This window comes from Bos indicus, chromosome 29 (genome assembly GCF_029378745.1).
Source record: "Bos indicus isolate NIAB-ARS_2022 breed Sahiwal x Tharparkar chromosome 29, NIAB-ARS_B.indTharparkar_mat_pri_1.0, whole genome shotgun sequence".
Classification (NCBI taxonomy): Eukaryota; Metazoa; Chordata; class Mammalia; order Artiodactyla; family Bovidae; genus Bos; species Bos indicus.
In genome coordinates, this window is record NC_091788.1 from 28,553,891 (window position 1) to 28,570,795 (window position 16,905).

General features: G+C 43.9%; 1 protein-coding gene across 1 annotated transcript; it reads left to right on the plus strand.

The window, feature by feature from the left end:
- The first annotated feature begins 7,686 nt into the window (after positions 1–7,686).
- PANX3 (pannexin 3) lies at positions 7,687–15,991 on the plus strand. Its single transcript, XM_019954636.2, has 4 exons — positions 7,687–7,998; positions 8,982–9,124; positions 11,930–12,144; positions 14,717–15,991. The coding sequence occupies exons 1-4, from the start codon at positions 7,818–7,820 to the stop codon at positions 15,354–15,356; spliced, it is 1,179 nt and encodes a 392-aa protein (XP_019810195.1). The 5' UTR covers positions 7,687–7,817; the 3' UTR covers positions 15,357–15,991.
- The last annotated feature ends 914 nt before the right edge of the window (positions 15,992–16,905 follow it).

A 16,905-nucleotide genomic window follows, 5' to 3' on the forward strand; every position in this document is an offset into this window, starting at 1 on the left:
TTAAAGCTGAAAATCTTTATTTTAAAGTAAGAATAACAAATCTATTACAACATAAATATTTTTGTGGAAAGTAACTATATTTTCCAAAATAAAACAAAATGTAGTAATAAGAGTAATAAGAGTGTAGTTTTGCATGTCTAATATCTAGCTTAATGTTAATTTAAAAATAGATGGAATCTCATATTTGCCCCTCCATTCAACCCATTGAAAAATCACATATATCTTGTAGCCTCCAGAAAAGTTTACATTCAAGCAAGAATGAGAGTTAAAGATCAGATAATGCCAATATTGGTATGAAAAGAGTTTTGACCTTGCAGACTCCCTAAAAGGGCTTCAAGGACTCTCAAGGGTTCCTAGATCACACTTTGAGAACATCCAACAGACTGATAAAAATATCAAGTTAGATGGTGCTAACAAAGCTATGGTTTTCCCAGTAGTCATGTACAGAAGTCAGAAGGCTGAGCGCCCAAGAATTAATGCTTTTGAACTGTGATGTTGGAGAAGACTCTTGAGAGTCCCTTGGACTGCAAGATCAAACCAGTCCATCCTAAAGGAAATCAGTCCTGAATATTCATTGGAAGGACTGATGCTAAAGCTGAAGCTCCAATACTTTGGCCACCTGATACAAAGAACTGACTCATTGGAAAAGACCCTGATGCTGGGAAAGATTGAAGGCAGGAGGAGATGGGGATGACAGAGGACCAGATGGTTGGATGGACATGAGTTTGAGCAAGCTCTGGGAGATGGTGAAGGACAGGGAAGCCTGGAGTGCTGCAGTCCATGGGGTCTCAAAGAGTCAGACATGAGAGTGACTGAACAACAACTCTTGGTGAAAATGTGGGAATATAAGAAATTTTGCACACCACAGCCATTCTAGGAGTAATATGATACCACCCAAATGGAGCTAGGGCTTCCCTGATAGCTCAATTAGTAAAGAATCTGCCTGCAATGCAGGAGACCCCAGTTCGATACCTGGATTGGGAAGATGCCTTGCAGAAGGGATAGGCTACCCACTCCAGTATTCTTGGGCTTCCCTTGTGGCTCAGCTGGTAAAGAATCTGCCTGCAATGCAGGAGACCTGGCTTTGATCCCTGGGTTTGGAAGATGCCCTGAAGAAGGGAAAGGCTACCCACTCCAGTATTCTGGCCTAGAGAATATAGGAATATCCTATGTAGTCCATGGGAAGACAAAGAGTCGGACACAACTGAGCAGTTTTCACTTTCTGCTAGAATAGGAAAGTATATGCTGCCCTACAAGCTAGAAATTCTAGTCCTTGATAGTATATCCCAATTGAATTCTTTTGTGGAACCATAAGGGAAAACGTGCATGGTAGGTGGTACAAGGAATACAGGCAAGATAAATGCTCATCAACAGGCAATGAAGTAGATAAAATGAAATCTTTTGCAGCAGTAGAAATAATTCGTTATATCTGTGCAGGTAGCAATGTGGATGGACTTGTGAGGTACAGAGCTGAGTTTTAAAAAGTAAGAAACAGTAAAATATAAAACATAAAATCACTTTAGTGTATTAAAATTATCATGGACAGACTTTGAAGTACAGTATGCCATAGCAGGCAAATGCTTCTGCAGCAACAAATTCAAATACAAATACTGTGTTGATTACAAAAAATATGTTTTGTGGAAATCGGGAAGCTGTGGAAGGAATGAAGACAAGATGAAGTTAAATTCCACAGGAGATCGAACCATTTGGGGTAAGAAAACAATGTCCAGCAAGTTTTCCGTTGGAAAAATTTTCTGCTTCTGGGTGCCAACTCACCCGTTGGTCTTGGTCCAAGCAGAGGCCCTCTGTCAAGGAAAAATGAACCATCAAAGCTTTTAGTGGTTGTTACAAGGGTGGAGTGAACAATTGGAAATTTGAGAGACTTCAAATGCACGCCCAGCCTTCCCTACAGGACAGTTCCTGAGTGCGGGGGAGGTGTGGACTAGACTAAAAGCCTCTAAAATGCAAAATGAAATCTCCTCTACTCTGTGCTAATTAGGAAACAAATACACTGCAAAGAGAAGAGTCCCACATTAAAGTCACTGATCAGACTCACCAAGGCAGTCTCTCGTTCAAAGCACTGGCCAGATCCGAGGCTACATGCAGCAGGAGGCTAAGGAGCTAAACTGAAACCCTCTGAAGAGAAAAATAGACCCTCTCACAGTCTTTCAGAACTTAAGGAGACAAAGACTCAACTGTGCTGCATGTGCTGTGCTTAGTCACTGAGTCGTGTCCGACTCTTTGTGACCCCCTGGACTGTAGCCCACCAGGCTCCTCTGTCCATGGGGATTCTCCAGGCAAGAATACTGGAGTGGGTTGCCATGCCCTCCTCCAGGGGATCTTCCCAACCCAGGAATCAAACCCAGGTCTCCGGCATTGCAGGGAAATTCTTTACCATCTGAGCCATAGGCTCAGTCAAAATCCTAGAACGATCAGACTCTAGGAATAGGAAAAACTAAATGTGCACTGACTCTCACTAAACTCCAGCACACACCTAACTCAACTCAGACCCTGACGGGATTCAGGGGTCAGCTCCTCTCCCTGTACACCTAATAGAGGAAAGGGGGGCCGTCTTTGGTGAAAGACAGCGTCACCCAGAGCATCTCTGGTTCTTATGGTGCTTTAGCCCCGGGGTTCACCACACAGTGCAAATTCCAAACAGTAATCTTTGCAAAAAGTAGATAATAGGAGCAGATCTATGGGTTACTCCAATCCCGGAGTTAGCAATAGGGATTTTAAAATAACTCTGATTAGCATGATTAAGAAAACAGAAGATGGGAATTCCCCGGCAGTCCAGTGGTTAGGACTCTGTGCTTCACTGCCGAGGACCCAGGTTCAATCCCTAGTCAGGGAACTATGATCCCATAAACCATGTGGCATGGCAATTAATTAATTAATTTGAAAGAAAATGGAAGATTAATGAGTTAGATGAAAGTATGGAGATTTTCATCAGAAAATCAGGGCCTCTAAAAAAGAAAAAGAGGGAATTTTCTGGAGTGATGATGTCCTAGTCCCGATAAAGTGTGGATTGCACAGGTGTTTGCATCTGTCAGAATCTATGTATGCACATTTAAGTTTTGTGCATTTCATTGCACATAACTATTACCTTAAGAGAAATAAACTGTAAGCAAATATTGAAGTACAGTTAGTGATGTGCATGCTGAAGCATTTAGGGAGAAGTATATCAATATTTGCAATTTATTTTGAAGTGAATCCAAAAAAAGTTAAATGGTTTAATGGATGGATAGAGGAATGGAAGGGCTTCCCTGGTGGCTCAGATGATACAGAATCTGCCTGCAATGTAGGAGAGCCAGGTTTGATCCCTGGGTCAGAAAGATCCCCTGGAGAAGGAAATGGCAACCCACTCCAGTATTCTTGCTTAGAGAATCCCATGGACAAAGGAGCCTGGCAGACTACAGTTCACTGGGTCACAAAGAGTCAGGCATGACTGAGTGACTAACGCTTCAGAGCAGTAGGTAGTTAAGCAGATAACTAACAAAGCAAGCCATGTAAAATGCTATGGATAGAATCAACTATTACAGATGTTCATGAGAAAATTCTTTCAACTTTGCTGTATTTTTTAGATTTTTTTCCAAAATAAGATAGTAATACAATATGACAAGAGAATATTGTGAATAATGGTATGCAAGTAAATTTGACAATTTGGATGAAAAAAGAATTTCCTCAGGAATCATGGCCTAAAATATTCCACAAATCCTTTGATACACCCTTCAAAATGTGGAGCCCAATTGCCATCACCTTTAACGTGCTGGATTTCATAACTTCCTTTTATTGAATAGGAAAAAAAATAGAAATATAAATCCAACTTCAGAGGTTAGGTCGTTAAAGGCACGGTGGCTCCCTCTTTGCTCGCTCTCTGTGAGAGGTTGGGAAGCAGGGAGAGGTCTACCTGTTGAGGAATTAAGGCCTCTTGCCAATACCCAACAAGGAACTGAGACTCCCAGAAGGTAAAAATATAACAAATATCTGATGATGGTCTCAGATGAATGTAAAAAGAAATTCTCAAATAAATATTCAAAAATATATACAGCCTAGGAGGAAAAAAAAAAGGCTTAAACATACACTTCAGAAAAGAAAATTTCCAAACGGTCAAAGTGACCAACTTCATTTAGCATCAGAGAGATGCAAGATAAACCCCAATTCAATGTTATTACACACCTTCCTAAATGGCCAAACTTTTTTGATTGCAAAAACATAAGGATATGTAGCAAATAGGACTGGGCTTTCATCAAACTATTGATGAAAATGTAAATAAAAGCAATCATTTGAAAACAAATATATGTAAAGCATTGTGACCCAGCAATTCCAATATACCAGTTCTCATCAGTATATAACTAACAGAAATGCATACATATATTCCCCACAAGACACCAAGAATCAGAATGTTTACAGTAGCATTATTTTATAAGAACAGAAATGAAAAACTCAAATGTCCATTGGCTGGTGAATGAACAAACAAGTTGTTGTATTTCTGTGCAATAAAGAGGAATGGGAATCTGACACATACAATAATGTGGATGAACCTCAGAAATATGTTGAGCAGACAATCCAGACACACAAAAAAATACATACATATGATTCCACTTACACAGAGCATAAAATCAGGCAATAAAATGGATTCTCCTAGATATCATGTAAAGCAATAGAGGCAAAACACAGAAGCATATATACCCATGATTCCATTTCTATAAAGCATAAGGAAGGCAAAATTAATCTATGCTATTAGAAATTGGGATAATGGTTACCTCTCAGGAAATGATGGTTTTTGGAAAGGAGCACAAAGGTGGCTTTTCAGGTGTTAACTGAGGTTCTATTTCTTGATCAGATGAAAATATATGGGATATGTGTATATTAATATGTATTATATATGCCATTGAAATGTAAACTATTTTTTAATTTATTTATTGTTAATTGAAGGATAATTGCATTACAGTAGTGCATTGATTTCTACCAAACATCAACATGAATCAGCCATAGGTTTACCCATGTCCCCTCCCACTTGAACACCCTTCCCACCTCCTTCCCCATCCCACCCCTCTAGACTGTCACTGAGCTCTGGTTTGAGTTTCCTGAGTCATACACCAAATTCCCATTGGCTATCTATTTTTGAAATGTAAAGTATTTTTAAAAGGGAAAAGAAAATGCATACAGACAAATCAATAATGTTTGGCAAAAATACATTTGGCAAAAACACATAGTGTGGAGAGGCCAATGAGGAAGAGAAATAAAGGACCCTTCCTCTAGCTCCTAGGTAGGGATCCATAGTTAGTACACACAGGGAAGCTCTGAATCAGAGTTGGCCTCTAGCCTGGGGATGGAGAGAGGTAATGCCAGCCTACATGCCATGTGTCTAAAAAATCAGAAGTTATAAATCAAGTTAGCAAACTTAAATAAAATATGCTTTATCTGCCTACCTTGACATACACACACACAGCCCTTCATAATGCTCAGGAATGTCAGATTCAAATTGAGAATCCTCAAACTGCCCAAGTCCCTGGGAATTCCCTGGTGGTCCAGAGCTTAGGACTCTGTGCTTCCACTGCAGGCGGCCTAGGTTCGATCCCTGGTTGGGAAACTAGAATCCCACAAGCCTCACAGCACAGCCAAAGGAAAAAAAAAAAAAAAAAATACATAAGCAATCTTCTCAGTCTACTCAATCTTCTCAATCTTCCCATCTCCCCCACCCAATTAAGTCCCACATTGCAAGAAGCCTCACAGTTGCACAATGACTTCTAAATTCCAGAACTTCTAAATTCCATCCACACCCCCTCAGTGAGGGGCTGCACACCAGCAGCATAATCTGCTGATGGGACGGTGTACCTGAAGAAAAGGCCTGCACGAGCCCCAAAGGCAGACAGGGGTCATCGGAGCAGGGAATGACAGCACTCCAGGTGTGAGAAGAATGGCCTAGAGCAGATGCACGGGCCCTGAACAGGCACATCCTCGTGGCCCCATGCACTCCTTGCCTTGTGGGAAGGCCACAGCCAAAGGGGACCAGCCTGAGAGCCAAGGTCAAGCCTCTCTTGCCAAGTCTAAGGGCGGTACTAGAGAGATTACTGTTGAGTCCTGCCGCAAATGACACAGGTGTGAGGCTTTACACCAAGGCCACGGAAGCAGAGCCCAGAATGAAGTTCACCTCTGAAGCTGACTGAGCCCCTTTGTAACCTTGTCAAAAGCCCCTGATCATCACTAACAAGCTTCCTGACTCCCAATTAGGCAAAGATGCCCACACCAGTAAATGTCCACTCCCTATAGATATCCACTCCCTATAGTGCCCCAACCAATCACCTAGCACCAATCTTCCAGCAGGAATTTTCTTTGTCTTGAAGCTATAAAAATTGGCTATTAACCCATGAAAACTGTTAGCTTTCCCCAGTCTGTCAGGAGGTCTGCCCGCTGTGCTCACAGTGCCCACTTTATCTTTGCTCTTTGTTCTTAATAACCTCACTCCCTTCTGAAATGTTCTGTGTCTGGAAATTCTTTTTCCAACCCGCGTTCAGACTGCCTCAACAATTACCATAGGCCCCAGTGTTTGCTTTTCCAACTACCCATCCAGCCCCACCAAATCAAAGTAAGAGTTGGACTTCCCTGGTGATCCAGTAGTTAAGAATCTGCCTGCCCATGCAGGGGACATGGGTTTGATCCCTGGTCCAGGAAGATCCCACATGCCACAGGGCAACTACTGAAGCCCATGCCCCTAGAGCCTGTTCTCCGCAACAAGAGAAGCCACAGCAAGGAGAAGCCCAAGCACCACAACTAAAGTCGCCTATCCTCACCAGAACTAGAGAAAACCCCACACACAACAACGAAGACCCAGCACAGCTAAATAAATTTTAAATAAATAAATGAAACGTTGACATTTGCACTACACTTTACAGTTTACAATCCATCTTCCTATACAATACTCTTCATCAATCTTTACAATTTTTCGCAACCAATATAGTACCTTTTGATAGATGAGAATACTGAGCCAAAGGTGATTCCTGCAGTCACTCAATAAAAATTAAAAAAAGAAAAACAGTGCTGCTGTGTGTCCAGTGAAAACTTTCCCTCCAGATTTCACAGGTCATGTTCTCTCTGCACGTCAACACTCCCACTCTTCCCTCAGCTTTCTAGAGAACTAATGGGAGCTTTGAAAAAAAAATGTAAACATAAGGAAATTGTAAATATGTGGTTGAAACATTTTAGAAACAGACCAGAAGCAGGGCAGGGGACGTAATGCCAAAAACAGATCAGTTTCTGGGAAGGAGCCTGGGCCCGAAGCAGAAATCATCACTGGGACAAGTACTATGTAGGAGCCGCAACCCTAGCGGAGTCCTGGGGGCTCCATTCCCACCCCAAACCACAAAATGAGGGCCTTCCACACATTTAAGCAATCTCCACCCAGATTCCACACCAATTACATAGGGGGCCTGCTTGACAGCCCTCCTCCTCTCCCCCACCTCACCAAAAATACTAGATTAATGACAGGGCAGCTTAAAGCCATAGGACTGCGTCTGCCTTCAACGGTCCAGAGGGCGGCCTGGCACCAGCCCCAGCCGACACCCGACCCTCCTCCAGTAACGACCCACTGGGCGATGCCTCCCTCTAATTACCAGGTGCCTGGCTCAGGGCCTAGCCAGTTATTTAGAGAACCAGTGCCCGCTCCTCACACAGATACTCTTGAGGCCCAGGCTGCAGGAACCATCTGCTGAAAGCCTGCTCCCTGAAGCTGCCACCTACTGGGACTCCACTCTCCGGGACCCCACTCTCCAGGACCCCCGTCTGCCAGCCCTGGGCCCAAGCTCAACAGCAGCATGTCGCTCGCACACACAGCTGCAGAGTACATGCTCTCAGATGCCTTGCTGCCTGACCGCAAGGGCCCCCGCCTCAAAGGACTGCGTCTGGAGCTTCCCCTGGACCGAATGGTCAAGTTCGTAGCCGTGGGCTTCCCCCTGCTGCTGGTGTCACTAGCCTTTGCCCAGGAGTTCTCCTCCGGTAAGTGGCTTCCAAGCCCCAGTAGGCCCTGAAGCAAGACAGCCCCCACCCTGTCCAGATCGCATGACTTGGGCCGGGCATCACCCAAAAGGGAGATTATGCATCTGTTTAGGATGCCAGCAAAGCTGAGACGCAGAAAAGCTTTGAAAGTCATTTCCAAAATTTTGCAATAAAAAATAGCCTTAATTCCAGTATGCTTGAAATCATTGCAATAATTAGTTTGTTTTGATTTTCATGTGGACGAAAGACATTAGAGTCGTATCATCTTTCCAGGACCTCTAAAGGTTTTAATTAGCCAAGCTTTAGATAAATCTCTTATCTTCTTGGGGCCTTTTCTTACTCCCTACCTCCTGGATTGTTGACTTAAGAACACATGTTAAGTGCCTGACAGAGCCTGACAGCAACACGGGTGCTCAATAAATGCTGTGTCATCACAGCATCAATGAATCCACTCATCTTCAAGAACCCCAGCCCTGAGCAGAAACACTAACAAATACATATACTGAGTGGTCCAGGTGCTAGATTAACTCAGCAAATCTGCCACCTCTATTAAAGACAATGTGAGCTTTCTCAGAATCAGGATTTGTTTTTCTTAATACTTATTTATTTATTTGGCTGTGCCAGGTCTTAGTTGCAGCATGTGAGATCTAATTCCCTGACCAGGGATTGAACCCAGGTCCCCTGTATTGGGAGCACAGAATCTTAGCCACAGGGCCACCAGGGGAGTCCCTGATTTGGGATTTCTGACTCTCTTTTCTGGTTATGTAGTGAGCTCACTAACTTTCCCAGGGAGATGTGTCAGCCTCCCCCTACTTCTTCATTCACCCAGAAAGTTAGGGCCTGGGAAGAAGACAGTGCCTGACAGATACAGAGATGGTCGGAGTTCTGGAAGTGACCCTTGGAAAGCTCTTAACTGATTGTCCCCCAGCTCCCTGTTCCCCCACCCCTACCCAGGGCTGCCTCAAGCTTTGTTCCTGTTTCAGGGTCTCCTATCAGCTGCTTTTGTCCCAGTAACTTCAGCATCCGGCAGGCTGCCTACGTGGACAGTTCTTGTTGGGACTCCCTGGTTCACCACGAACAGGATGAGTCTGGCCAGTCCAAGACGAAATCCCTCTGGCCTCACAAGGTAAAGTGGCTGGGGCTCTACCAGCTGGATGGAGGGGGAGGAACTGAGTCATTATGTTCTCTCCTTGCCTGCCCCTGCCATTTTATTTTGGTCATTGACTTTCATGTTTCAGGCATTCTTCGAATATCTGGTCATATATTTGCTCACTTGCTTTTATCTGACTGCCTCAGGTTGAAGCAGTCAGTTTAAAGGGAACTTTTTGGGCCATTTCATTAGGAAAACCTCAAATATCAGCTGATAACAGCTGCAATCTGATATTCTGGACTGGTCAGTTTTCCCAAGAAGAATCAGTCAGTCCCTAACTTATGCAGAGGGAGCAGCAGGCAGTTGGCATCAAGCTTGTCTGCCAATCCTCTTGGAACTCAACTGTGGGTGTCAACATCCAGTACTTACACAGGTCACTGCCCCCTGTCCCCCATTCTCAGTATGGCCCCCTGCCCTCAATGGACCCAAGTGCAGAATCTGTCTGATTTAACATTTCCAAAGAATAAACCATAAGGGTGGTTGGCTGAGGGCATCATGTTTCAGAAAGGACCTGCGGGTCTGTTTCCTCAGTATTCCTGTTTCCAGCTCCACGTGCATCCCCACTTTCAGATGCATCTGGTTATCTCCCATTCCTGAGCCTTTCTGCTTCTGTGCGTGGTGAAAAGCACTTGCAGCCCCTACCTCAACACCGCATCCTCTCTGCAGGCTGGTAGCCTCTATTACACAACTACTTCCCAGGTTTCAACACACTGTCGCTCTTGTCTCCTCTCCTATTTTCCTTGTCCTTACAGGATTATGGGGGGGTCCCTTTATTGTCATTCTAGTGAGGTTTCATGAGGGAGCAGAAGTAATATGTATGTACAATTTACAGTTTTAAACAGAGGTCACTCATAGCGTTTTCTAGTTATGACAGTTTACAGCTTATGATAGTTATAACAATTTACACCTCAAGCCACAGTTCTAGGACCCAGACAAAACCAGAGATTTTACCAGGGGGAAAGTGGAGGGAAGGGATAGTTTAAGAGCGATGTGTACACACTGCTATATTTAAAATGGATAACCAGCCAGGACCTACTGTATAGCACAGGGAACTCTGCTCAATGTTATGTGGCAGCCTAGATATAAGAGGAGTTTAGGAGAGAAGGGATACATGTATGTGTATGGCTGAGTCCCTTTGCTGTCCACCTGAAAATATCATGACATTGTTAACTGGCTATACTCCAATATAAAATAAAAAGTTTAATAAAAAAAAAAAAAACGGAGACTTCATAGAAAGAGTTAATGAGGTGTCTGTCTCTGGAAGTATTCAAGCAGGATCTAGACAGTAACGAGTTCAAAGTACTGCAGCGGGGATTTACATATCAGAAGAGAATCAAATTGTCAATCATGAAATGTCCTGAGAGCTCTTTAAGCCCATATTCTCTGGCTCCACTTTAAACCTATTGAAACAGAAGCTCTAGGGTGAAGAGTTCATTTTCAAGAAATATAATTTCTTAGACAGGAGTGAAAATGTTCCCATTTTCTCTCGTGGCCTGATATGACTTTCCTATCCTGTCTCTCATTTAGTTCAGAAACACACACACACAACCAAATATGCACCCTCCCTCTTTTTCTTCAAACTATAGTTTGGAGAAGCTATAGTCAAGTATTTATTAAAGGTGTGTGTTATTTGCTCAGTCATGTCCAACTGTTTATAACCTCATGGACTGTAGCCCACCAGGCTCCTCCGTCCATGGGATTTCCCAGGCAAGAATACTGGAGTGGGTAGCTGTTCCCTTCTCCAGGGGATCTTCCCAACCCAACAATTGAACCCACATCTCCTGCTCTGCAGGCAGATTCTTTACCATCTGAGCCACCTGGGAAGCCCCTTTATTAAGGGATTAAACTCCAAAATCAAATTGCCTGGATCCAAATCCTGCTCACTCACCTACTAGACACATAACCCTGTGGGGGTTTCTCAACATTTTCATGCTTCAGTTTCTTTGTCTATAAAATAGAAATACTGATAGTACCTGACCCTGAATGAAAAATGCATATTCAGTACCCAGCACACATGTCCTTAACTAAGTCTCTGTAAGTAGAGTTTTTACTGTGTGCAAAATAGTAGGCCTAACCTGTTAGGTGTGGTGAATGTGAAAAGGAACCATAAGGAAAAATCCTTCATCTCAGGGAGCAAACATTATAATGAAGAACACCAAATTTATACAGACCTCGACATCAGCTTCCACACACAGAGACCAGACACAGCACCCAAGGAATCCAAGACAGTGCCTGATGTGTAGTTTGGTCTTATCAAGAATCCAGAGAGGAGAAAAAGCCACTGCATATGGGGGTGAGGGGGAGCGGGGAGAGGGGGCAGTGGGGAGGGGTGGTGGGCAGACTACATGGAGGAAATGGGGCTCTGACTTCCTCTCTGAAGAGTCGAAATAAAAGCCATGTCAGAGCCCCTGGCAGCATTTTGAAGGCTAGTGAACTCTGGATGTCTGATGTTAAGAATCTGGAGTGGTCAGAGCAAGAAAAGTGGAAGATTGGGAATGAGGTGGTCTCCCCTAGACTGACATAATGACCATGGCCATGACCTCTAGGTGGCAACCCAGGATAACATGCATGGGCGGTGGGAACAGGCAGCTAGTGCTCTTTCTCTTCCCTTCCTCCCTTCCTTCCCGACTCTGTCTGTCTGTCTGTCTCTCTCTCTCTCTCTACCTTCCCCTTCCGAGACAGGAATCAGCAAATGAGATCCCTCCCTCAGCACTCTCTCTGCAAGGGTGCAAGGTCTGGGCAACCCTGGGCTGCCCTCCTCAGCTTTCTCTTCCCCTGCAGGCCCTCCCCTACTCGCTGCTGGCCCTGGCCGTGGCCATGTACCTGCCGGTTCTGCTGTGGCAGTATGCAGCCGTGCCGGCCCTCAGCTCGGACCTGCTGTTCATCATTAGCGAGCTGGACAAGTCCTACAACCGCGCCATCCGCCTGGTGCAGCACATGCTGAAGATCCGACAGGAGAGCTCAGACACTGATGTGTTCTGGGACGAGCTGGAGAAGTGAGTTGTCTCCTCCACTCCTTTCCGAAAGATTCTGTTGAGCACTAAAATGGTACCTTGCAGGGTAATCTTGAAACTCTCCTCTGCACCATCCTTCTCTAGAATTCAAAGTGCTTAACACATCACCTCATTAATGCACTATCATCTCTGTACAGGGAGAGGGAAAAGGAGTGTGCCTCCAGTTTACAGGTGAATGCAAAGTGTCACAAAAGGGTTAACCTCTGAAAGACCACTTCTTAAAAAATCTCTACTGAGGTTTTTGAAATTATTCGTTTATTTTAGTTTTTGACTGCACAGCGAGCGGGCTTCTCATTGCAGTGGTTCTCGTTGTGGAGCACAGGCTCTAGGGTGGGCAAACGAGCTCAGTAGTTGTGGCACAAAGGCTTATTTGTCCCATGGCATGTGGAATCTTCCTGGGCCAGGGATTAAACCCATGTCCCCTGCATTAGCAGATAGACTCTTAACCACTGGACTACTAGAGAAGTCCTGAAAGATCGCTTTTACAGAAACTTGAATGGCTTCTCCCAGGCCTGCAGGAAAAAAGATCCAAGTTCTCCCAAATATTTTTCCTAGGCCCTCCACACACTGTCATCAACTACTTTGTCAAGCTTCTCTCAAACTTCCAAGTAACGGAAACCTTCCATGCCCCCTGGGCAGTCTCCTTCCTTTCTCCCAAACAAGCCATTCATTCATTTAAGCACTCATTTGTCATTTATGGAGCACCAGACACAGCTCTGGGTGCTATGGAGATGTCTGTGTACATGTGTGTTGAGGGAGGAAGGGGTAATATTGTATTGAGGGTAAGCAGACAATGAATGAGCATAACACACAAATAAATTATATGGTAGAAGATAAGTGGATAAAGAAAACTGAGCCAGGGTCAGGGACTCAGGAAGGCTGGGAGGTGGAGGGAGGCACAGTTTTAATTTGGGTGGCCAGGGCAGGCCCCCTCTAAGCACAGTTGAGCTAAGATTTGAAACCCCAGTTTGTGCACATTTCTATCCTCTGAAAAAAGCTCCTCCCCTGTCTATCTTCCTGAACCCTATCTACCTTTGGAAGACCAATCTAAAATAACATTCTCCAGAGATGTTTCTGAACACTCCAGCTCACACTGTGGTCTGTCTCCTAACTTTTACAACTACTGTGGTTTGTATCCATCTTTTAGCAACAAGTCAAGCATTATTTTCATTTCATATTTGCATGTCTCCTCTGCCCTTTCCCTGAAAGCCAGACTGTAAGCTTCTTAAGGGAGAAGGCAATGGCACCCCACTCCAGTACTGTTGCCCGGAAAATCCCATGGATGGAGGAGCCTGGTGGGCTGCAGTCCATGGGGTCGCTAAGAGTCAGACACGACTGAGTGACTTCACTTTCACTTTCCACTTTCATGCATTAGAGAAGGAAATGGCAACCCACTCCAGTGTTCTTGCCTGGAGAATCCCATGGACAGAGAAGCCTGGTAGGCTGCAGTCCATGGGGCCGCACAGAGTCGGACACGACTGAAGCAACTTGGCAGCAGCAAGCTTCTTCAGAGCAGAGACTGGATTACATATACCTAAATACAACTCTCAACAAACACTTGTAAGCACACTTATTTTTATAAAATGAATGAACTGACCTAAAAATCACACACAAAGTAAGCAGACTGAAAACCAGAACATGGTAATTTAGAATCCCTGCTCCCCCGCACCCCAGTCCTGTGCTAATTTAATAAATCAGTGCTTCCTAAGAATCCTGCTTCAGCTTACAGATTTAGTCTGCCCTGCTAGGCAGAAATCCAGAGTGATCGGTCATTTATTACTCACTGATCATTTGCTGGGTTTACTGCATTGCATTCATTACTTGGAGAATTAAGATACACTCACATACCTGTTTTGGGGGAGAGGAGTGGTTATGCTCAAAAAAGACAGATGTTCCTGTGAGCCAAGAATACCATGCTGGATACACAGATTTTGTTACTTCCCCCATGCAGCTCTCAGGATATAGTTTCTTTGTTTTTGTTTTAAATTTTATTTATTTATTTGACTGTGCCGTGTCTTGGTTGCGGCACGTGGGATCTAGTTCCCTGACTGGGGATCGAACCCAGGACCCCTGTATTAGAAGCATGGAGTATTAACCACTGGGCAACCAGGGAAGTACATCAGGATACAGTTGATTTTTTTTTTTTTTTTTTTTGGCTGTGCCAGGTCTTCGTTGCTGCATGGGCTTTTCTCTAGTTGTGACAAGCAGTGGCAACTCTAGTTGTGGTGCGCAGGCTTCTCACCGCGGTGGCTTCTGTTGCTGCGGAGCACAGGCTCTAGGGAACGCGGGCTTCAGCAGCTGTGGAACATGTGGGTTCCACACGCCATGGGACAAATAAGCCTGCGGCTCACAGGCTCTAGAACACAGGCTCAGTAGTTGTGGCACAGGGGCTTAGTTGTTCCTCGGCATGTGGGAGCTTCCTAAACCAGGGACTGAATTCATGTCTCTCGCATTGGCAGGTGGATTCTTTACCACTGAGCCACCAGGGAAGCCCCCTCAGGATACAGTTTTAAATGCTTCTTCCTAAACTTGGCCGCTTTCCTCCCCTGCCCAGGGCTCGGAAAGAACGGTACTTTGAATTCCCCTTGCTGGAGCGGTACCTGGCCTGTAAGCAGCGTTCACACTCACTAGTGGCCACCTACCTCCTGAGGAACGCCCTCCTGCTCCTCTTCACCTCCGCCACCTACCTGTACCTGGGCCACTTTCACCTGGACGTCTTCTTCCAAGAGGAATTCAGCTGTTCCATCAAGACAGGGCTGCTACATGATGAGACCCACATCCCCGACCTCATCACATGCAGGCTGACCTCTTTGTCTGTCTTCCAGATTGTCAGTCTCGCCAGCGTAGCCATCTACACCCTGTTGGTTCCAGTGATACTATACAACCTCACACGGCTCTGCCGGTGGGACAAACGGCTCCTCTCCATCTACGAGATGCTCCCAGCTTTTGATCTTCTCAGCAGAAAAATGCTGGGCTGTCCCATCAATGACCTCAATGTGATCCTTCTTTTCCTCCGAGCCAACATCTCTGAGCTCGTCTCTTTTAGCTGGTTGAGTGTCCTTTGTGCGCTGAAGGACACAGCCACCCAGAAGCACAACATTGACACCGTGGTTGATTTCATGACTTTATTGGCTGGCTTAGAACCCTCAAAACCTAAACATCTCACCCACGGGATGTGTGATGAAAATCCATAGTTAAGAAACTGTGAAGCAAGAAGTCCTATGGAAAGTAAAAATCTCTCCCCTTTTTCACAAGCCTCATGCACTAATATACAAAAACACCCAAGTTAGGATTGCTAAGCTTGGATTTAGCTGAGTCGAAGATCCTATATTATTGTTATCCCAAAGATGAGAAGATAAAATCATCACATGGAAACAAATCTGAAAGTGGGAGCTGAAGAATAAAAAATATATATATATTACGTCTAGAGCATAATATGATGACAAGAAGAACACTGAAACTGGAAGTCTAGACATTGTAAAAAGGGAGAAAGTTCTATAGGCTATTCATGGAGGCAGGTTTTTCCCACTGTATTTACTCCATGACCTTTCTAGGATAAACACTCAGTTTACCATGCTCTCCTTCAAAGTCTGCCCAGGGTTTCCTGGGCAGAAAACGCTCCTCCCCTAACTGAGTGTTGCCATATCATTTGATACCTACCTCTGAGATAAAACATTACACTATATTAATATAGCCCATGTACTTGTCTTTTCCTCTTAAATAAGTTACCTAAAGGCTGTGTCATCATAGGCACTAATAAATAAATATTCTTCTGAATACATAAGGAACAAGAAGCTTTGGGAGGTGTTTTTGCTGTAGTCTGCCTGAAGTCGGGAAAAAATTGAACAAGAGGACTCTGATGCTTTGGCAAGCATAAAAGCTACTAGAGAGTTCTATTCTTCTCCATTAGGAGAAATAATTGAAATGAATGAGGCTCTAGCAGAAAATCCAGGATGTGTCAACAAATCTTGTTATGAAGATGGTTGACTGATCAAGAAGATAACACTTGGTAACCCTTCAGAACTAGATGAACTAAAGAGCAAAGAAGCATGTGAGAAATACATAAGATCTATTGGACTATACAGTCCACGGAGTCGCAAAGAGTCGGACAGGACTGAGCGACTTTCACTTTCACTTCATTGAGGAGTGAAACTGGAATCCTTAAATAAACTAGTTTGAAACAAAAAAAAAAGTCAAACATGGAAACAAATAATTATGTAAAGTTATTACACCACAACTGGAATATTAAGCAGCCATCTAAAGTTACATTTATAAAGATGTTATAACAACATTACAAAATGACTATAACAGTGGTAAGTGAACAAAAGAGGAAATGTTACATTCAGTATCATCTAACCTATGTAAATGTGCATTAAAATATGAAACATACAAACTACTACATATGAAACAGATAAGAACAAGGATGTACTGTATAACACAGGAAATCATAGCCATTATCTTGTAATAACTTTAAATGAAGTATAATCTGCAAAAATACTGAATCACTATGCTGTACACCTGAAACTAATATATTGTAAATCAACTATACTTCAATTTTTAAAATTAAACGTGTTAAAAGTGATTCATTTCGTGTGGCAGATGTATGAATTTTTAAAAATCTTTATATTTTCTGAATTTTGCATGAACTGTTTTATAAATCATAAAGAAGTATTTCTAATGAAAAATAAAATGTTAATGTAAATGCCACAGAAATCCGTTGGCCAGAGCAGCTTGTAAACCAAG